At 35.4% G+C, this 23,577-nt stretch overlaps 1 protein-coding gene across 1 annotated transcript in view; it reads left to right on the forward strand.

The window, feature by feature from the left end:
* The first annotated feature begins 3,012 nt into the window (after positions 1-3,012).
* The window catches only part of LOC123006170 (PDZ domain-containing RING finger protein 4), a 33,916-nt gene continuing 13,351 nt past the window's right edge, over positions 3,013-23,577 (forward strand). The window contains exon 1 of the mRNA XM_044400445.1: positions 3,013-3,191. Coding sequence (XP_044256380.1) covers positions 3,171-3,191 — 21 coding nt within the window. The 5' untranslated portion in view covers positions 3,013-3,170. The remainder of the gene's footprint in view (positions 3,192-23,577) is intronic.

A 23,577-nucleotide genomic window follows, 5' to 3' on the forward strand; every position in this document is an offset into this window, starting at 1 on the left:
AGGTTTTAATTAAGTTTCATAAATCAATATGAGTCTAGCTTTCGGATTTTTCTTTGATTTAAAACTATGTGTTTTAGAGAAATCGTCGTCCATGTTTGGTCATGCAGTAGCATCTTGTTCATCTGTCATGTCTGGTGCATAATGAACATTTTCAAGGTCTGTCTACAAGAATAAATAAACATAATCTCCGAATTGGTCGTAACATACAATAATAAGTTTTATGACATTATTAACATTAACAAAGTTAGACTTGGAAATCAGACTCCAGAAGACACTTCCAAAACAATGAACTTCTTATTTAGTAAAGTTTTCCTCCTATTTTTTGGTGCATTATAGAGAGACTTTAACTCTGGCCCAGCCCAGATTCAGTATTGTCACTAACTTAATAAAGACAGACAGCTACAGGAAATGGCACAATTTGTGCACCATTATAGGGCGAGGTTAATTTTAGACGATATGTGGATCTTTAACATCGCATGCATATTTCCGAAGTGAAAAATAATCAACCCTTTTCGTACACTGACCGGGAATAAATCGCGATAAGACAGAAGATAAACTTATGTTTCAGAAAAATAGTAGATTCTATAAAAGAGTTGTTTTGTATCTTGAATTATACATGTAACATACGTCAACCTGTCAAACTTTATTGCTATTTCCATTGTGGTAATCATTTCTAAATGTAAATGTTTTATTTACGGAGACATACTAAGTGCGTGTTACCATCTGTGAAGAATAAGAAACAGGTGATAATTGAATTGTTCGTACTGATAAGCACCGCGGTTGACTTATTGATTACCTATCGGCAGTTTTCACATCTAACTGACTTTTCGGAGAAGACATTGTGACCTTCTGTGACCTACTTCAATTCGAACAATTTTTAAACTGTAGTTTTTTGTCAGGGTTACCTCCCAAGAACGGTACGTACATTATTTTTCACACTTCACATCAATAAATCAACACCAAACAACTCCAGTCTACTCAAGTGAACAGATGTCTTCGACTAGTTAAACAAATACAATCAGCTCAAAATTACACACTATCCGAAATAAATCAAAAATATTGTGCTAGCGTAACTGTGGATCCTTTTTATTTATTTAACTCGCTCTTGTCCCGATATTCTTTACCAAAGAAATAAAAAGTATAGTGTAAAAACAGTTTTCTAGAAGGTTTTTAGTCGGAATTCAGCCCGGTTTAGTCTATTTATTATAATTCAAAGCATGTTGTGACTGTCGGTCGATATGGCAAAGAAAGAATGCAACGAAAATCTATTCATCATTCTTTAATTATGCAAAGTATAGACCACAACACAACACAATTTAAAAAAAGAAAATATATTGACAGTTGGCAATTATAGTAGAAAGGAAAATATATTTCAATTCGGTTTTAACATCATTTACAACGTTGGTTATATTGAAAAGACAACTAATTAAACATCACAGTGAGAACAATTGAATTTTAAGTCGATTTAGATGTATAATTACTTTTACTGTCTTAACCATCCTATAAACGTCCATCGTCTCGATGAAATCCTGACAATTTAACAGCCATTAAAACAAGGGTTTCGATAAGCAATATTCTGCTGATATGTAAACTGTAACAACATCTACCCTCTGTTATCACTATATTTATTATGCCACAAAGAAAACTTGCAATCGATAATAAAGCTTCAATGTGGAAAATAGCATTTCAAATTGGCGTGAAAATATAATCAAGTGAAGTGTTATAATATGTCCTAATTAATTGCAAGCCAATAGAACATCTAACTTTGTATACAACATTCACAGTATTTGCAGGAACAATAAAAATTGTCTTGAGTTCATTGCTTCATGATGGTGTTGTTAAAAATCGTCTATTTTTAAGACGGATATTATACATGGTGTCCCATTCTCACGTAGTATTAGAGTTCATATTATTTACTTTTTTATCGATTTATTGTATTATATACTGGGTGAATATAAAGGAAGTATGGAACCAAGCGGTACTTTTAATCATTTGCCTCCAGAAAATAATAATTAGTATAAATTAAAGAAATAAAAAAAAAAATGTAATCGTATTTTGAGTACGAACTTTTGTTGTGTTTTTGAGTTATGGGATTTTTTGTCAAAATTGCAATTTATGTCAATTTTTTTTTAATTAAATATGAAGTAGATAGTTGTAATCCTTAGATCATAACCTTCATGAAAAAAATGGTTATATAGTGGGTTGAGTTTTTAAAAAATATTTTTTTGTAGTACTCAAAAACAAAAAAATTCGAAAATTTTTATTCATGATAAAACATCACATTTTTGTAGTACTTTAACATTCATCAGTTAATTTTTTCGAAAAATAAATACTTTAAGCAAAAAACGTTTGGTTCCATACTTTTTATTCACCTGGTATGTAAGCAGATTGTGTTTTTAATTAGCGTTGACGACAAAGTGCAGGACCTCCTCCACTTAAATGGAGAATCCTGTTCGAAAATGGTGCTTTTGGGATCGTTTTCGAGTGTATGGCGGGACACCCACATTGTCGGCGCTTAAGAATCCATCACATTTGACGTTTTTATGTGTTCAAACACTTAGCCTATAAATTAATTTCGGCACTCTGAGTCCGAAGTGCAAGTTGTCCAGGTGCCCTGTGGCAATAGTCCGGTTGTTTAGTTGGTTTTATTGGCGTGTTGTTGATTTCGGTGTTCTCTCGGAAGTGAAGGGTCTGAGTTATTGTTGTGCTTGTGCCGGTGGTCCCGGTGTCGAACATTTGAAATTGGGTGTGTTGATATGTTGATTGGTGGTGAGGCATTGTGTGCGTTAATTGCTTCTGAGGTCCAGGGGCACGGGTCCGAAAAAGTTCTAATTGAATTAAACGTGTCGCGGCATCCGGAATGCGACCGGCCAGCCCCTGAACCTTGCCATAGCTATCAACAATATAAGATAATGAACGCGTATTCCTGATGAAGAGCAGGGGGGCGCTGGGGTGCAGACTGCAGCACAAGTACAGCACGGAGTCGCAACCACGGCGTTACTCAGTTGGAATCCGTGCCTCAGCTTGGGTGGCTGCAGCCGTTCAGTGGCCTCAGTGCTCGCAATGCGCTCGCTCTTCACGGACGACTCCACGAACTCCAACACACGCGTTGTCTCGGTGCCTCTCGTTCCGATGCGATCGACTTGTGCTTGCAATTGAACGCAACATACATGGATTTTATCATACTTAAGGTAAGTGCCTCAGAGCACCGCAACTTTCGCGCAACTTTATGGATACTTCGGGCTTTGACCAAAAGTGAAACTTCGCACACATTTGCATTGTTTCTGCAACCACGAGAAACTTCCACAAACTTGCTTTCAAGGCAGCTTTTTTTCAAAGCATTTTAAACCACCACCTGTATAGATTGTCGATCCTGCAGAAATAGCTAAAGTCGACTTTCGGTGATTAAAAGCGGATTAAAAGACCCTCGCTTGACTTAATCACTTTCAATCAGAAATTATTAAATTGACTTGAAATTTTTTTGTAACTAATCACATGTGTTGGGCAAAATTGTACAGTTAGCTGTGTTTTAATTGACATTTATTTGCTTAATTGCGTTTCTGCAGTGTTATTAAGCACGTGTAAAATCGGCAATTAGTGCTTTTAAAAATTGTAATGGAAGCAATTAGGAGTATGTAAGTTGAGTGATACCCTTGATTTGTTATTTTAAATAACCAAAAATTCAAATCGTGCTTTACTTTGAACGAAGCTTATCAGATTCGTCATTTCATTATACAAACTGCGTTTATCTATTTCATTTATTTTGCGAATTGTCGGAAACATTTTGAAATTAAAACTTATGATTGATTCAATCTCAGTTAGTCAGAGATTAATTACGCGCCATTGTGGCAGAGTTAAAAAACTTCTCATTTTTAATAATAAGGTAAAAGCTCCGTGACGGGCGGCGGTATGGTGGTTAGGTTTAGTTTCGTGGTAGTTTTACAGAAGTGTCAGTCGATATCGTTAAAAATATAGAAGTTGGGATCCAGTCTTGAGACAAGGATTTGTGGGAGGATTTCAAACAAATAAACTTTAGTCGGCCTCGATTCGATTCCCTTTCGAGTGGGAAATTCAGGTGGATCCCCGGAGTGAAATGTCACAGAATGCTTTTGATTACTTGAATGCGGATTAAAGATGACAAGTTTATGCATTTCTAACTTCCTGACTTGATTCGCTTACTTGCCTTGCTTTAGTCGTCTTTTTTGTTTATCTCTATTGTTTCGTTTGGAAATTTCAATATTTGTTTCATTTAATTTTCCACAGAACTGTTTAAATTTTTAATGGACCAAGGCCGGCTCGATTTTAAAGACCATTTGCCAGTGAATATTCCAAGCTATTCCCATTAAACTTTCTATACCACTGAAAGGTATAGAAGGCCGTATAATAGGTATAACTATTTAGTCCACCCACAACTATGTACGTTTAATGGGGATTTAATCATTGAAAATGTTTCATTTCGAGTTGAATTTACCAAATGATGGTTAATGTGCATTATCGATTACCTTTCCAAAAAAAAATTAAAAGGAAACAATGATCGTAAAATTACTGTTGCAGCACATAAATGTCAAAATTCCGTGTAATAAGGTGTTGACTGAGACATAAAAATAAAAATGGTAATCATAGGTGTTGATGTTATTACCTTTTTTAGCCAATGCTACGGAAAATTTTATAGCTCAATTAGTGTCACTCTTTTTACTTAACTTTTTTGATTTTCACACTTTAATTGTTTTAATAATTAAGATTATATGGCTTTTTAATGAATTTTGTTAAAAATTAGTCTCATTTTTTAAACAACTGAAGAATAATTTAAAAGCGCTACAGCAATAACTTACTTAACCTTACTCGTCTGTTTTGACCCGTTTTATTTATTCATTACCTGCTATTGTTCAAAAATGGAACTGGTCAGGTAGAAAATATTTCACCTTTTCAACCGCTAATATCTTTACAACTATCCGATAGTTTACTCAGAAGTATCCAATGAAATAGACGTTGTAAAATTGCACTTTATACTCTGTTGATATTATTTTACACAATAGGTAATGCTATGTTTGATCAAGACGGTAGTTTCGATTGTTTATTGTTTCAAGATTGGGTGAACGTGCTCTCGACAAGCATGTAAAAGTGCCGCACTTAAATTTACTTCCACTTTGCATTTTTGCGCGTTTTCATAATTTACTAAATATTAAATTTTCATATTGTCTCTCTAATATTCCTTGCACCAATAAAAATTGCAAGCATTATCTGAGTATTCATTCCCAAGCTGTATTAAAGATTTTATTAAAATCTTGTCATTTATCTCGTGTTTGTATTTTACTGTTTACGTAGTTGTGAATACATAAACACACTTGTTTTGTTTATCATCATATTGATATTTGTGTCATAACATTTGTTTTAAACATTGGCTGTGATATTCACTGGTTTTTTCAAAATTGAATTATTACTACCAAATTATTATCAGTTCCACCTGTCATCACAAGTTGGCCAGTTCCAAGAAATATTACCAAAAAAAAAATATTTTTTGATACGAAACTGATACGGGATGTAGGTAGTTGATAGAAACATGATACATAAAGTTTGTCACAGCTCTCCAAACAAAGAAGTAGTGAAATAAAAGAATGTCCATTAAGAGGGAGCTTTACCATATCGAATTAGCAGCATTAGTCGTGTAATGTATTGCCTTGATTTAGTTGATTTTTTGCTTTGATTAGGTTGAGTGTAACTTTTTACTTGGTCCCTTTCTGTATAATATTTGATTAAAGTAGGGTTTGAATCCCTTTGCTAAAGTTTAAACCACTTTGAGTTGCCAATTAAATGTAATAAAAATTTTCCCGAATACAAATATCAAGATTGACTTGAAAACTCTATAGCGACCAGTGCATGTTGTGGTTAATTAGTTTTGGTGGCCGAATTAATTATCTAATTTCTCCTTAGAAACCTGATAGTGGTGTTGTAAATAAGCGTAGCAACTCGGCGCTTTAAAGACACGCCTGAGGATTAGAAGCACCTTTTATAGTGGATGTGGCACGATTTTCGCTTTGTAGATTTTAATCTTGGGGTGTGCATTATGCATTCATGCATCGGTTATGTTAGCTATCTGTTTCAGGGGTACTTGGTGACACCTTAAGAGTGAGATAAGATCTCCCATTAAATCCGCACCTCACCGGTATAAAAAACTAATGTTTCGCTATTTAAAGCAGATTTCTTGGGAAATACTTCACGGAACTTGCCAGACACTTTTCACTTCGTTTGCTCCCTGAACACGAACGAATAATAATACCGACGATTATAAACACAATAAATCTACCAAACGTTCCGACTATTTGATTCTTATCGCACCAATAATAATAATTAATGATAATGTGTCGTTTTCTTTTGTTTGATTTATGTGGGAATAAAGTGTTGAGTAAATTGGGAGCGATCTTGTAGCGATTATTTCAGTGGGCACAAGATCGCGATAGAAATCGACAGAATCGAAGCTCGTCCGATTCGTATAAATTTCAAATTTAAACCAATTTGTTTGAAATTGAGTTTGTGTCGCTTTGGGAAAAGCGCTTTTATGTCTAATAATTTAAAAATCCGTTATGGACCCCATAGTTTTAATTAAATGATAATTATCGGATTTTTTGCACTCATCGGAGTATTTATCGGGTAGTTGTCGTGCGAAAAGGAGAATATAGTTAAAAAAAAATCACGTGATTTAGTTTTTGGAAACTGCTTTTGATCCATTTCCAGGTCGCCCACGACAAGAAATAGCAATCTGAGTAATGACAGTGAAATGTAAAATGGTTGTTGACTTGGGGCCTAATTGTGGCAATTGAATGTAAATGAATTTAGGAGAGATGTTTGGAAATTGTCTTTTGTGTTGTGGTGTTGGTGTGTAAATGAGCGGACAGATATTTTGGTTGTTTTTCCGCATTATTATTGGTTACCCTTCGGGTAAGGGTGGTGACCTAAATATTCTAATTTAGGGACGAATTTCGATAACATTGAAACCGCTTAGTGAAAACGACGTGGTGAGAGATTATAATCAAGACGCGGCATAAGCGATTAAGCAACCAGAGTGGCATACTGTTAAACAATTTATCATTGTTTTAAGCTTCAACAAAATTTTGTGTCATCTTGGCGAAATTAAAACGTGAAATATTTTTTGTTGGTATAATGTCGGTAATTCGTTTGGCTTGAGTCATGTGGAAATCTTCGCATCTGCATATTTTTCGATTCTTCCCTCGATGGTTTCCCCTTTACAGTGACGAATCGAATCATATTGCATTCACATTTCAGGGTAAGAATTTAAATCTTAAAAGTATGCTCATACATTGTATTGTTGTCTATCAAGCGAAAAATCCTCAGGGAGGGAGTACGGTATGATTTAAATATGCACTCGACTGATTCGATTTGGCACACTCTTTTAACATCATCGCATTATCACTAGACGCAAAACTCTGAAAAACTCAGACAAGATCTGCATGATAGAGCCGTTTTAGAACGAGTTGAAGCGTTAACACATCTCACATGTCCGAAAGTATTTTCACAATTCAACATTTTATGAGTTGTCGATGCCGCAAGAAAGGGTCTTGAGAATTTGTTTTTCTCTCCCTTTTCGACATTTACACAAAAACTAAGCCTCGATTTTAAGGTTACGTGCTATTATTAACTTCACTTAAGTGGAAATTGCTTTTTTTATTAGGAAATGCGAGATGGCACGACTTTTAAGAACATTTAGATCGTGATGTGGAATTTTTACTCGACGTTTTATGAGTTATTAAACGTGTAAGCATTTAAATTAAAACAAAATATTCCTCGTTTTCCGCTCATTTTTATTGCTCGGATCTGCACAATGATGCAAAGATTGCGTAGAACCCCTCTTATACTCCATTTAACCGACTCGCATGGGACCACTTCTCCGTTTCATATCACAGCCAAAAACTAAGCGATTTTCAATTTCCCAGCACAATGCGCTATAAATAAAATATAAATCAAGATAATTGTTGATAGTGAACTACTCGTGGTCGTTACATTGAACCTTAAGGTACGTCTTTATGCATAATCCTGACACGTGTTAATAGAATGCTTGCATACAATAGCTTCTGATTTTGTTTTGCGTGTTATTATCATTATGACTTCCATAGATGGATGAGTTGACGTGACCACATTTGTTTGAATTGTGTAAAGTTATTCTAATACACCAACTCACCAACTGTTGAATAAAACTATAGCCGAGAAGGAATTTCGCGAGAAACTGAAATTTAACTTATTGCAAATTGACTGTGGCTTCATTTAAAATATTTCGTATTCAGATTTTATCGCTATAGTTCTTTCGCGCTGAATATTCATAATATTAAATTTTTCCAAGTGTTTGCCGTAGTTTAAGAGGATTGATCAATTTTTGAAGAGTGGTGACTAAGTGATTGATCTGTCCTGCATGTATGATGCGACGCTTGAATGGAAGTTTGAACGTAAACGGTGTTGAAAAATAGTTTAGTAGGAATTTCGGGTTTGTTAAAAAGAAAACAAAAGTATTTCTTGTTGTAAAGAGAGTTCGCGGAGCGAGTTCGAAATTTATTTTATTACTGTCGTCGACATGGAATGAGACAAAAGAATTTTTAACTTACTGGCAGGAGGCCGCATCAAAATTACATTTCCATCAATAAAATATTTGCTGGAGAAACTTTATTATTTAGGACGTAGATCTTATGGTTAAATCATTCCGTTGTTATTCCATCGTTGTGTTAGATTGAATGAAACGGCCTCGGATTTGTGAGGGTGTCGCGACACTAACATAAACAGAGAATTGTAAGAATGGCAAAGATAAAATGTATCATTTGTGGGCGAGCATTGTTTATCCCACAATAGGCGTTGTGTTCTGTGACAAATGTCGATAGCTTAAAATGCGTAGTTTAAAGTCGTAATGTTGCTAATTAGTCGGAATTGATATAGAAGGGTACCTTTGTGTTTGTGACACGGGAATGGATCGAACACAAATTGTCAGATTCGATTTCATGGCTAATAAGTGTGTAGAAACATGCAAAGCTCCTAAGTGGTTGCATGTGGTCGAGTACGTCATATATCAGTAACGACATTATAAAGTTTACCCTTTAATTTATTAGCAAATCAGTAATTAGCACGGTCAAAGCGAAACTCCTTCAAGTTTGCTAAATTTTATCAAAACTTATGAGTTTTGACAGCAACGGTCCCGTTCGGCTAAACCAAATGTTTGGTTTAGTTGGCGGCAGTCGAGAATTGAGGAACAATGGAATCAAATCTAGTTAACGTGTCTGTGCATGCGAATGTGAACCGGTGAAGACTCAATAAGAGTCGGATCGAGTAGGAGGCCAGCTCGAACCCCCCTTTTAGGTTCCGATTGCAAGACAAATTCAACATCGACGCTCTTCTGGCACATAAATCAGCTCCCGATAAATTTAGAGCTTAGCTGGCCTAACATGCGTTGTCTCCACAACACTCGAATTAATGGTCGCGACACCTGAATCGCGGATTTTCAGACTGCTATTTTTTTCCATCATCATTTTCGGAATTTATTACTGTTTCCATCATTGTCACAAACATTCCCATAATTACAACGCTCCTGACTTAGCATCTGTAATTTGAACAATGAAGCAATTCCCATAAATCTCGTCAATTTAGACGGCTCACTAGAATTTAAATGCGTTTGTTTTACTCAAATGCGCCTCCACGTACCACTAATTCCCCGATACCTGTAAAACCATAAATAAAACCCGCTTCCTCAATTACATTCCGTCGATAGTCTAGGTGCGTCAATAATCTCTCAATGTGATCGCTTATTTTTTCTTTCACTGTGGAAGTAGACCCGGCTTTCTAATTAATTTTTCGCAAAACTTGAACGCCCGATAAATTATTGCTAGTTGACATTGTATTTATAGGTTGACGTGGTTCCCATTATAAATGAGTGAGAGTGTTCCAAAAATGCGCAAATGCCTCATACATCTTACAGGTTTTTAAAGAAAAATAAATTGTACTCCCTTGGCTCTTTATCTTCGACTCATTCAATATAGAGTTGATCCCAGAACTATTGAGGAGTTGAACTCTCCAACTCAGACGCACGTTAAAGCTCGTTCCAATCATTTGTACTACAACCGCTAACTATGCAGAAGTAATGACTTCCATTTATAGCTCACACAAGACGGAAATCATTTTTACATTAAACTGTTGGTACAATCGCGCCATGAATAAGACATATGATCAATAAAATGCTCAATCTTTTACGAAACTTGCAACTTGTCTAATATTCCATGTACGTACTACAAATATACTTGCCGCATATGCCACGAATATTCACCGGATGTATGTACCAACATATAAAATTAATTTGAAATGTCATTCAAGAAAGTGCTATCTCTGCAATATTCTAAACTGATGTGGCATACGTGGAATATGCTTGTTGAAATTAAAAAATATTCCGTACAGTAGGGATTGTAGCAGAGTGATACTTTCTGCATGTTGTAGAATGTAATCTCAAGACGGTAACAACAACAACTGAGTTGTAGGAAGTTGCTTTCTTTATTCAAGTAATAAAATTCTAGCAATAAAAATTTACATGGAAATGGTCAAGTATACACGACAGTTTTGCATTCGATAGTGATATTGTTAGCGTGCTAAATTATTCCGAGTAGCGCCCTCGAATGGCACAACACATTTAATTTTGTAAAGTTTCATGATGAAAAAAAATTATTTCACCCAAGAGTGTGAAACGTAAATTGTCCAAGAGACCAATTTTCTCGTGGTTAGGCTTAAATTACGACCTTTGTTATCAATTTAAATTTCCAATTAAAGTTATTTTATTAAAAAAATTATATTATATCGTTCAGTCCTCTTCTGGGACAGGGGATGCAAACGATGAATTTATCAAATTTCGTTTTGTCGATATATGATGTTGTTTTATTGATGATTTGGAGGCCGGATAATTAAATTTTTTCCGTGTTTTCCCTCTTTCGTACACAGTTGAAAATGTCGCTTTTATGATGGATGTTTGACCTAAAATTTAACTTTATAAGTATATTTATAAAATTCCCGTCGCCTATGTACACAATTTTTGTCGTCAAAGTGTTTGTTATGATTCAAATCAGGCAATTTATAAGCCAAACAACGTTCGGCATTTTTTTAAAGAAGCATCGATGTGCGTGCATTGTTGGTTGGCATCTGTTGTCGACTTGGACGAACGTGTGTCGTATATCGGGTCTCCAGAGAACAAGAATGTCTAATGCTCCAGTTGCTAGCCACGAGGCTGACAGCGGATTATGGCGCCTGTCCCCTCCATTATTTCCATTTTGCCCGGAACCACTGCAACATATCCATAATTGCGGATCTATCAAGACCACAATTAGGCTGCACCCTCGCTCCAATTGCTGTGATCGATTTTTTGATTTTGCATTCAGTAATCGTTGTATCAACATTGCGCGTAATTCGTGATTTTGCTGTGATTTGAGTCGGCTTGATGGGTAATTGAATTGATGGGGTCAGTCCCCAAAAAACGATGACTCACTGAGAATTTCGAGTGACACCTCGATTGTTCTTGAGAGCCGACATTAAAACTTCTAGCTTAATGTTTATAGCAGTCGACAATTTTATGTGATATAAAGTAACAAGGTTAACAGAGTTGCATTTTGTGATAGTAATAAAATTATCAACTCTTGAGAGTTGAGTTTTACATGGCTAAGCGACAAAGTGCATTATCCTTACATTATCTGCAGCTGCTCTCTCTTTCTCCGCAAGTCCTTTCGGAATATCTGTATATAATATAAACTGTACAGAAACATCGCCAAATTGAACTTGAAAAAAGGGTGAGATTAGAGGCCCCGTCTAGTAAATGCGTAATCTTTTAACTGAAGCTTGTGTCGTGAATTGTGAAGTAGCGAAGAGTTTGTCTGGCATTGTTTAGAAAATGTGAGGGCGGCACTGGCAGTATTTTCGTAGGTTTGTTAAAAAGTCTGAAGGCTTGGCGAAACATGGAGGGTGCATTGTTAGCACGTCTGTCCGCCGCCACGATCTTCCAACGTCGAATACAAAGTAAGTTAGCGGAAGTGCCACCAGCTTCCCTCTCGTCGCCGAAAACGGAAGTTATGGCAAAACTCGAATGTCTCCTCCAATTCACATTGATTTACCTAGCGACGGAAATTACATTACCGTTATAAACTGGCTAAGCGCTAGTACTAGTGCAACTCGCACTAGATATTACACTTACACCACCAACTTTCGTTAACAGTTCGCGAAACTCTCGCCTTTCGAACTTATTAAATCTCCAAGTTCTACTGAAAAACTTGGAAGGCTAACTTCAAGTTGCGGTTTTCTCGTCTAATCGACTTATTTGAGTTTCATAATTCATATTGTCATAACCAAACTAGTTATATAAGTTCTGTTAATAATTTTACACTCTGGAATATTAATCGACGGATTAGCATTCTCTCTGTTCCCCATAGAATTACACGGTCAATGATTACAGAAGGAACTGCCGAATTCTGATTTACGCCAAAATGCCCTCACATTCTAATTAAAATGACATAACACTCTATCTCTAAGCTCGTTGCGCGTATTTTCTAAACTGTTTGTTTCGCGTTGGCTTTCCAATATTCCAAATACTTTTTACAAACGACTTTTTTAGACCCAGGTGCTCTTTCAGTAATTAAAGTCAAGTCAGATTAAAGACAATTTTCTTTTACAAACTTGGTGCATTGTATTAAGTTGATGAAGGTCCATCTGGGTGTTAACTGAAACCACAGAATTGTACTTGTAAAACTACAAGCTCTGAGTTAATTGTTTCCACTAATCGGACTTCCGTAAGTGGAAACCTGACTACAGCGTTACCAAAGAGATAACGATAAAGATTATTTCCAGGGGTGTGCAATACTGTGATTTGCTGGAAAGCTCTATCGAACATCCAGTTTTAACACTATTTTAATTGATTTTACAAAAGTCGTTAGATATTAATAAATGAAGGTAATAGAAGGAAGTTTCTTTGTCTCTACACCAGTTTTCAAAAAACCTTTGAAGGTAACGCTCAGTTAATTAAATCAAGTAAATATTATTTATTGCCAACATAAATTTGTTTAGAAATATTACGACAAAAATGAAATTACCGTTATGCATAGATTACATCTAAACGATTATTACTTGCGGTATATTATGGCGAATTAAAATATCAAATGTGCATTTTTCCACCAGTCAGAAAAATTAGTCCCTATTAGTAAAATTTTAAAACAAAGGAATAAACACGTTTGCTGACTCACTGTGTATGTGACATTTTCAACAATGAATGTGTTACCAGACATTTAAATAACTGCTTTTCATGTTTATGTTTTGCCATAAATTTATTCTTAACTTGTGTGTGTTGTGTAGAAAAGGGAAGTGGAGCAATGTCGAGCGCTCAGACATGAACTGAAATCAGTTGTCTCAAAATGTCATTTTTTGTTTTAATAACATAAAACTTGGCTATAATAAAGTTGGTTTGGGTTAAACGCGGAAAATTTTCGTTGATCACTTTTTTCTGGCAAGAGTTAAAGTCTCGGATAAGCCAACAAGTTATTTAACTTCTTTATTTGGAAAGAGATAATTTGACCCAAATAGACAATCTTTGTTAATACTTTGGAAGAAGAGAAAATCAATTAAAAACATTATTACAAGTTTGAAGTGAAGTTAAATAGTTTTGGAAAAAATCAATTAGCAGTGACTAAATCTATGCAAGGGTCGTTTTTATTTCAAGTTTTAATTCTTTGGCGAAACAGAATCGATAAAATTTCATTTAAAATACTTCGATGAGATAGAGTAATTACAGTGGAACCATTCGGGAGGATATTTCAAATGCTCCTCTTTGAACTCTTTCCATTTGGTACATTAAAATAGTATCAGATACCTGTCGCTGTGTACATACGTTTTGATGAATTAGGTGTTCTCGGATCATTCTAGACGAGAAAATAGACGGTGGTCTCTGATGAATTGTGAAAAGTTTGTGTCGTTCGGGGTTATGGCTGTTGTGAACAAAAATAGTAATAGAAACTTTAGCTGTTTAAATAATAAACGCAAAATTGAGCTTTGTGGAATGGGGTTTATCTCGACTCCTTGCAGGGACGGCAATGGTTCATTTAGAAATGTAGACCCGGAGGCATTTCTAACGTTCACTTCGGTTGCCAAACCAACAAGCTTCCGACTCAAAACATTACAGCGAAATCTAACAACCTACCCTACGTCCTAATTCTGCATTTCGACACCCCAAATTTTCTCATCTACCCCAAATACGCACTTCTCTTAACTTGCATAAGTATAATTGGATTTGCGTTGGATCAAATCACGTTTTATTTTCCTTTTAATTATTCGCCTATACAAATAAGTGGAGAGTTGTAAAGGTTTCGCAAATAAATCGTTTCTTTTCATTTGGAATACTTCTCACAAGCAAAAGGCTCCTTTAAGTACAAATTAGGAATTTATTAAAATGCGGATTTTTCTTTTCACTGTGTTTCCCGATACAAAACTCATCAAAAAATAAAACGTGCAACCAATAGCCCAGGAATAATTCGACGAAAAAACACTTCGTTTAATAAGTACCCACTCTTTTTTCACAGGGGCTCATTTAGAATGGAAGACGGAAATTCAAGACTTGATATGAAAGGGCGACAATGAATATCCAACTATAAATGGATTAATTAAGTTGCACCCTTCGTGCCTAACAAAAAAAAAATGTTTGATTTGTCAACAAGGATCCTTTATGAAGCCAAATGAATGATGCGATTAGAGTCTACGTCATGCAGGTGCTGTAAAGCAGTCCTAGAAATTGTATTCAGAGTAACAACCGACATATATAATTCGATGATAATGTTCCAGCCAATAAATCTATGTTGCATTATGATTTAATTAATCTAGATAGTAGACGTAAATTGCATATAAACGGTTGGTTTATCTTTTTTTCGGTTTTAATTTTTATTAAACCAGGCAAGCTGTACTTTAATAATGATCTAGCTGACTTTTGTATCAAAGAAACTCCGATCTTGTTTACGTAGATGGTTTATTTAGCATTTAACCGTACACGTGCTTTTAAAAATACATTCATACCTATTTTAGAACGTTTCCAAAGCGATGCAATCGTCGGCTATTTTTTTGATAGCCAATAACACCAAAGTAAACAAATAGTGGTGAGGATGAGACATCACAATTTAGCATAAGCTGCAGCCGGCAAAGCTATGTCGGTTTATGTGACATCGGATGATATATATCTCAGATTCAGTACAGCTTTGGTTTGGACCACCTAGATAAGCGACACCCTGCGGTTACTTGAAAGACCATATGGCTCACTACTATTGTATTTACACTGTTGCAAATGCTCAAAATACATAAACATGTGCTGTACAGAGTTCCTGCTGAACTGATGTCTTTATTGTGTCAGTGTCAAAACGGCCACAAGAGGGGAAAAATTCATTGAGGAAGGCAAATGAGCTTTTAATATTCTTGTAGTTGATTGCTGTGAGTTCTAATGGAATGCAATTGACATATGCGACCCAGTTTATTGTTAACATGTGATTGTTAATATTACTTGTCGGGAGGGAGTAAGCTACGACATGTCCTAAATTTTTCACGGATGAAGAGTGCCGTTAAACATGAATTTACGCACCATTAAAATTATTTACAAATACCTAACTGAAAAATTTAATTGTAATGTCAAATCTCGAACCGCTTGCTGCAATAATAATAGATAATGAATGTCGTTTATATTTATTGTTTTTGAAACAGTAACGCAGAAGTCATCTATTATTCCTCTCACAGTATAGGAATGTTGTTATTACGATAGAATATGTTTAGGTCAGTTTGGGTTTAGTCATTAAAGTCATAACCGTGCATGTTAAATGAGATAATACGTTTATAGGACAATTAGCACCAGATTTAGCGATTTTCTTTGCTGTTGAAATACAAAAAGAGGTGCAACCTTTTTATGGTGATAAATATTTGTGGATGCATATTAGAAATCAAAGCATGACATGTTCTGGTAATTTAATAATGTCGCCGTCAAAGAAAAATCGATTTGTTTGAAATCCAAGCGCGATTTCTTGGGTTGCAGCCGAAAAATGATTAGGTTTTTTTCTCTATTATAACAGGGGACGAAGTTTAAACTTCCTGTTTACTTCAGTAAGATGAAAATTAAATTTTACAGGGAATTTTTATTAGGTCTGACTTGGCCGATTAAAACGATTCGATTAGCTACTGTAATATAAGCTGGAAGATGAATAAGTCATTATATTTACACCGCAATATTATTCTATTACCTCAAAAAGTTTTTCTGCTGTCTTGTTTGGAAAGAAAATGAAATTAAACGTACTCAAATTTTCTGCGCTTACAAGCTTACACCGTTGATGACAAGCGAAAGAAAATGTGATGAAAATGAGATTTTTATGCATAAAATTACAGATTCTTTCCCGGAGTTAAGACGTGCACGAATTTAATTAATACAGATTTCTTATTGACTCAGCAATTTGGTCTTTTTTAAATTGATTAATTTCTGTCCCGGTCTAGGATAATTAACGTTTCTTTTTCTTTATATTAATTAAATAATTCTGCATGCGCGATTTCATTTCCACCTATTAATTTACAACAAATTAACTGTTGTAGTTAATTGTTCTTCACGCAAAATACTCGAATCAATCATAAACCATAAATTATTCCACCTAATTCATTACGCAGACATTCATCCCCTCATTTGCTAAATATTGTTAACAAACTCGCTTTGTACACAATATTGTAAATATTAATTTATTTCAGTCAGATACCCACTAGCAAAGTAACCTAATAATTACACTTTTTCAAAGTAGTATGAATGCCTAAGTAATTATCTTTGTACGAAATTCCGAAAGAATCATATTCATCCTATTTCTCTTCCGCATTTTACTGCACAAGATAAGTTTTCGCACCATAGAACCTCACACATTACGATTTATTCAAATTAGTTAGTTTAACTTCCGGAAGTTTCATTCCAATGAGAGAAATACTTTTAGTAATAATCGAATCTCGGTGGCTTTGCGACGGTTGGATATTTTTTAACAATTTCTTTTTTCCTCTTACAATGGAGCAATATTAAATACTCGACGACACTTTATAGTGGCAGTGAGAAGAAGAGTCAATTTTTGGCAAAAAAGTAAAGCCGGCATTGTCGGAAAAAAGCTGAATAGGTAGACTTTGTAGAGCTTAGACGTGATTTAGCAAATTGTTTCGCGTTGAAATCGTCGAATTTAATAGCACACATTGAGATTTAGTCAAAAAATCAAAACGTTGCAGATTTTTTCCTAACGGAAGTCGCTTTGCGGTTAGCGAGTAAAAACCAAAGAAACAGTTAAAAGTGTGAAACTTGGAGGTTGATGAACTTGTGGGGATGGATTAATTAGACGTGCATTTAGGTGTTAGTTTAGTTCTGAGGTTTAAGTAGCTATTTGTGTATTGAGTTCGAATTTGTCGCTTCTATCGTCGCATTAATCAAGCGAATTTAGTACGTGAGAATAATGCAGTAGTGGTAGTTTACCTATGCAAACCGAACAGTTTGAAAATAATTTGTGCTATTGGAGGAACATGACGGGGAGTCTTTGGGGATAATGTAGGAGCACGATCAGTTATTAAATTTAAGTGGAGGTGGATTAATAAAGTGAAATTGGAGTCTAGGACAGTTAAGATTTGTGGCTGTTTTAAACATATTTATACAGTTTTTAATCCTAAAAACGGCACTTCTGTAATGGGTTCGTTCTCCCAGTTGTGCTTAAAATTATTTATGATGTTCTTTTAATGTGTATTTTCCGAGGAAAAACTCTCCGTGACTTGGCGACAATAAATCAAATGTATTATAGTTTCACGATTTCCAAGCAAAAGCACAAATTTTATCTTTCCGAAATGTCGTCTTGAGACTAAGATTTTGCTATAATATAAAGTCGTTGTTTAAATTCATAGTTTTACTTTACGACTTCTTTGTTTACTAAGAAGGAAGAGAATAAATCATCGATTTGTCGGCTGGTGTATTGTTGCAAGCCACTGTTGTTTATACGCGAAAGTGTGTCGCTTTTGCCACAAGAGTGTATTGTTTGCGTCCAAGAGGTGGTGTAGTGTTTTGCGCCCTTGTATCGATCTAAGGTGTTGAAGTCATAGTACCTTCAGAGCCATCAGGTACAACGTGAATACTTCTTACTTTAATGGATAATTCAATGAATGAGTTGGCCGTTCAATTTGCTAGCGTAGCGTCTACCTTTGAGAGTAAAGTGATAGAACGATTGAAGCTTTTATCTGCAAAACTCAAAGGATAAGAAATTTAATTTTTATCAATAAAACGAGACATTTAATGAAGGTCGTGGCCCTCAAGTTCTAGATTAATGGTATCGATTTTCGACTCGGCTTCTCAATGCCGTTAAGTTTCACATTATCGGCTTAAATAGAAGTCAGCGTAAAAAATACTCATGCAAACTAGGTAGCGAAGTTGGAATGACACTCTTTGGCCCAACTTCGACACGGTTCTCTCCTATCTGTTTTGATATTAAACTCTAATGCCTAATATAAATTCCCCACCAGATTTAAAGGGAATATCTCCACGTTATCTCGCGTATTTTTAGCAAACCCCGTCGCTCTTCCTCATCAATTCAGTATCACGGGACTGAGAGATCTCCTCCACACATGCACGAGCAGCTACGTTAAATGCTATCGCATATCGTGCTTATTTCCCTTGTTCCCAAGGACACCACCTTATTATTTTTATCCATTCTGTTACTTCTTCCTCTTATATGTAATCGAGAATTCTTAGATTAGATGTAAGTGTGCATTTAATAGACCAGCATCTTCCGAGAAGCATTTCCCGGATGATTTGTCATTGAATATGGTCGGAAGCCCTTCGTAATTCTCCGCCAATGCGTCTTCGTCACAACGCCGGTGTCTAATGAACCGAATGCATGGCAATCGCTCATGGCTGTACCCTCTTCGCCATCCTACAAACGTCTTTCAACACATAAACGAAATGTTCTTGTCAATTCGCTCCGATACTCGGCAACATTTTCCACCAAACAATCCAAATTAAGTAAAAACATGCTGGTGGCAACCTTCGATATTTTGTTTAAAGGAAACGAGCTACTGCCAGGAACGAAAACGCACCTTTTTCTACCACACTGCCAGAGCAAGACCAGACAAAACACAAAAACTTATTTACAGCCGTGTGAAGACATGCACCAATTGGAATCTCAACAACAATGCCTTAGCTTGAACACATCAACTTGACCAACTTTTTGGGGGGGCTGCACCTGAATTAGTTTATTGCATAGATATTTTCCTGTTTGTGTCTTTTGGAATCTCCAGTCTTGTTTACGACCGAACCCTAATAAATACTTCTATTGAAATGATCTCATAATTTTGTAGCAGCCGTATCCCCAAACTAAACGATTTTGGGGCTCATATCTCTTTAAAAATCAAATATCCCGTGGTATCTTATTTCCATAAATACGATTTTTTCGAAATCACCAACATGCAAGGGATTTTCGTTAACGTGACCATTCTCTTTTCTCGTAAAATTTCAGTAGGTCGAGCTCCATCTGTTCACACACACGCCTAAGTGTGATTCAATTTTACGTCGGGTCCTAAAGACGATACCTGGGATAGTGTGATTTTCCAGGCTAGCGCAGGGATTACCGGAGCCATGTCTTGATTCGTATAAACATTGTCCTCCAGTTCATATATTGTAAGATGTTTACTACAACTGAAGATATAAATGTAAACATTGCACTACTCTCTTTCCTATCAACAAACGTTGTGGTATTTTTAGCGCCAACTACGTCCACTGCTCTGTAGTAAATTATTCAACCTTATGCATAGCGTACAATGCAATTATACTTGTGAAATTAGCATTCGACAGAGCGGGGCGACACCTGCACACGACGTATTATTTATGAATAACGTATGTAACGTATTCCAGACTTAAGTTTTAACTCTACATTGACTTTTCGTTAACGAAAAGTTCGGTCTAACTGCAAATCTAGAATCTGGTATTATAGCTTAAGGAAAGTCCGCAAACTTCTTTGTGTTTTGTAAATAAAATGTTTTTTCAAACCTAGTGTATTTGTTGTTGTAAGGAGGAGAAAGTTATTTGCATTTGTGAGTGTTATTTAACAATCTTTCGGCACAAATCCTGAGGAGGGAGCTGTAGCTTCAAAGTGTGATTATGTGACTTTATTTTTAGTGTTTAATCCGATTAAAGTATAAAGCCTGAAATAAAACGTGAAAGTATCTTGGCCGAGCAATCCATGTCAAGATTTTTGCGAATGATGTCGTAAATGAATTTTAAGGTAATTCAATTTTGTGTCGATGTTTGGAAATAGACATAGAAGTGTTAAAAGAAAACACTTTGAAAATTTAGCTTCTGACGGAATTGAATTTGCTTCACGAAAACACCTCGACGATGGCTCCCTCCTTTGCAAAAACTATTATCAAGTTGGAGCAAAGGCGATACTTTGAAGCAATAATCATATTTGTTGGCTAGGAAGATAGGGGACAAAAGCTGAGACACCCAAACGTGTGAAGTTAGCGTGCACCATTGAAACCCGTTAAGATCACAGCAGGTGTAGTTTTCATTTCGATCGATCGATGGGGAACTTAGGAAGTACTTTAGCACTTCGGAGATGCTATATAGTCCACCTGACACCTAGCGAGTGTGGTTACTTATTACTTGTCATTTCAAGTTTCCGTATGGAAGCGGTAACCGTTCCGTTCCCGGAAAGAGAAATATCTTCCACTTCTCTAAATGTGTTCCTCCCTGTACTTCTTATTCGCACGGGGTCTCTCAGGCATGCCAAATTTTACGTGCTCTAATATAACAATCTCGGCATTGTAAATTTAACTTTTTTTGAGACGCGATCGCTTTATTTATCTTGAAATATATGGGGAATCCGAAGCCTACGCTCCCGCGAAATTACTCTCTTCCACCCTAATTTCTACAAGCAAACTGCAACCCACGACTTGTTTTACTTATCATTTATTTTCACCAGTTACAACTCATAATTTTATTGCCGTTCCTCTGCGACCTTCATACGAGGTTTACAACCGAATGCGTGAAGCGTTGAGGGAATTTTAACAATCATTAAGTGACGGGATTCGCACAAAAACGCCTTTAATTCACACTAAATTAATTTAAGAAACTTTGCCTCGTTACAGATACTTTATTTTTCAGAATAACGTTCCGTGATCCTCTACATTACCCCTGATAAGTTGCTCCATCCATTTAACCGAAAAAAGGTTGCGCCGAAGGTAAACCGCTCTTGATTTATAACAACGACTAATTAACTCTAATCGAAATTACTAAATAAATTACAACTCAATTACAATATATTATGCGTAATTATGGATATTTTAATATAACACAAACTTCGCTCAATTTCTATTGAACTTTTCAAATTTCTTCACTTCGATGATCGCGAATCGTTACTTAATTATTATTAATTAACTGCAAGAGATCAATGGTCCGATTTAGTTTTGCAGTCTGAAATTAATTAATGGAATTAGTTTAATGAGTACATAATTAATTACACGCTAACAACTCAAACTCATTGCGTGATTTTAACAGTGTATCAGCGAAAAAGGCTCACCTGTAAAATACGTTCACGCCAAAAGAAAAAAACGTTTTATAAAATTAAATTTTAACCGACAAAATAAAACCGAACATTTTGTATAATGTTTACAAAATCTGCTTGTCACCACTAATAAAATGTTTCCAGTTGAAAACTCTAGTTAGCGGTTTAGGCGACAAAGGCACGTTTTTGCTTTTTAGCATAATTACTTACATTGACATGATTCCAAGAACTTAAATAAAGTACAAGAGACGTTGTACTAAACCTGAGTTAAGATAATCTTCTGAAATTTAAACCATTTGCTGAAGTATATTCCCCAGTTTGGTTCCATTGTTGCTTTTTGGTGCTTTTGTTGATATTAACAAGTAAGGTATAACTCAGTTTTGTAAACGTATTGTCTATTTGAACTCGGTCTTTTTGGATTAACCGTACAAAAGTTTTCAGTTCCATTAGGATTATTTCATAGGTGTATTACTTTTCGAATTGAATCTTTTTTTTTTTTTGGGAACATATTTTAGTATTATTGAAGCAGGTGTGACGCCATAGGTCTATAATCCTTATAGAGCACTTTTAAAGCGTTCGAATGTGGTAGCCGCCTTCCTAAATCTTTCAACAAGATTGAACACCACCTCACTTTGATTTACATTAAAGTGTGGTGGCGTTCCGTTTAGCAAGCTCTAACGATTCCGCTCCTTTGTGTATCTATTGGGAAATTTGAAAGATGTCGGTTTTGTAAAAATACACTAAGCCAACACGAGGAAAACACAACAACAGCTCTAATATTATAAATTTATAGCCACCATAAAATAGCAACGTTTACGACTCGATAATCTTAATAACACACGAAGAAAAAATTAGTGAATCATTAAATAATAATCCCTTTATGGCTCTGTGATTTAGCTTGTTTTCTCGTAAATGGTGGTTAATTTATTTTGTAATAATTTAGAAAACTACTCCCCTGCGAACCGAATCAGCAACTTTTGCATCCTGGACTCTCTTCACTTTCCAAAAATAGATTTTAGGAGTGAAATATAACTGTCAGCAGAATTCAATTATCTTGGGGTGTTTTTGATTCCGACAAGCTGTTCTTATTATTTATTTATTGTTTTTTCAGTAAGCAATTTTCTTATAATAATCAAGTGTCGATTTATACTTTTCACTGAGTTATATTTAGAAGAGCGAATGCAGACAGATGTATGCGTTCGCAGATTTAGATTAGTAGAGACTTCAGTGTGTTGGATCTAATGAAGTGTCGTTACGAAAATGTAATTTTGTTGGTTAAATCCTTTCAAATAACAGAATTGTAAGGTGTCTTAGTTTTTAATTAAATAGCATTATAAAGGAAAAGCGACAAAATGACTTTTTGAAAAACAAGATTGGAATCAATTAAAACGTTTGTGTAACAAATAATGGAGCGAGTTTTTTTATGAGAAGCGTTTTGACTGGAGTCAATAATAGAAAGAAGCCTTTTATTTTGAAGCGTTTAGTGAAAATGAGAGGCAAATAAAAATGCCACTAGACGCATGTAGGAACTTGTGCTTTTATTACAATAATTTATTTCTTCAAAGAGCAGCTATAAATTTCCACATCTTGTTACAGGAATAAATGTATTTTTCTTAACTGTTTCAATTGACATATTTACGGCTGAGCTTTAAACTCCGTGCACAAGCAAAATTGTAAACTTCTCGCACGTTATGGATTTATCGTAGCTTGGTCATCGCTGACCTCGAGCTTATTATATTTATCTAACACAAAAACTGTGTCATGAGGTGTTATGTAAACAGGCTAAAAGACAAATACGAGCTTTGTATGTAAATTTCAAATAGTGTAGAAAGCACGAAAGCCTTTGATGCTTTGCTGTAGTTTTTTGAACTTCTTTTCTCGTGTCAGTTACCGTGAAGATATATTCGGCTTATCTTTCTCAGTGGCGGCGCGCAACAGGGGGCTTTTCTCTCCATCCATTATGCAGAAATATGCATGCATT

Source organism: Tribolium madens, unplaced genomic scaffold (genome assembly GCF_015345945.1).
Source record: "Tribolium madens isolate multiple individuals breed KSU strain unplaced genomic scaffold, Tmad_KSU_1.1 Scaffold_2;HRSCAF=44;Tcas5.2_LGX, whole genome shotgun sequence".
NCBI classification, from domain to species: Eukaryota; Metazoa; Arthropoda; class Insecta; order Coleoptera; family Tenebrionidae; genus Tribolium; species Tribolium madens.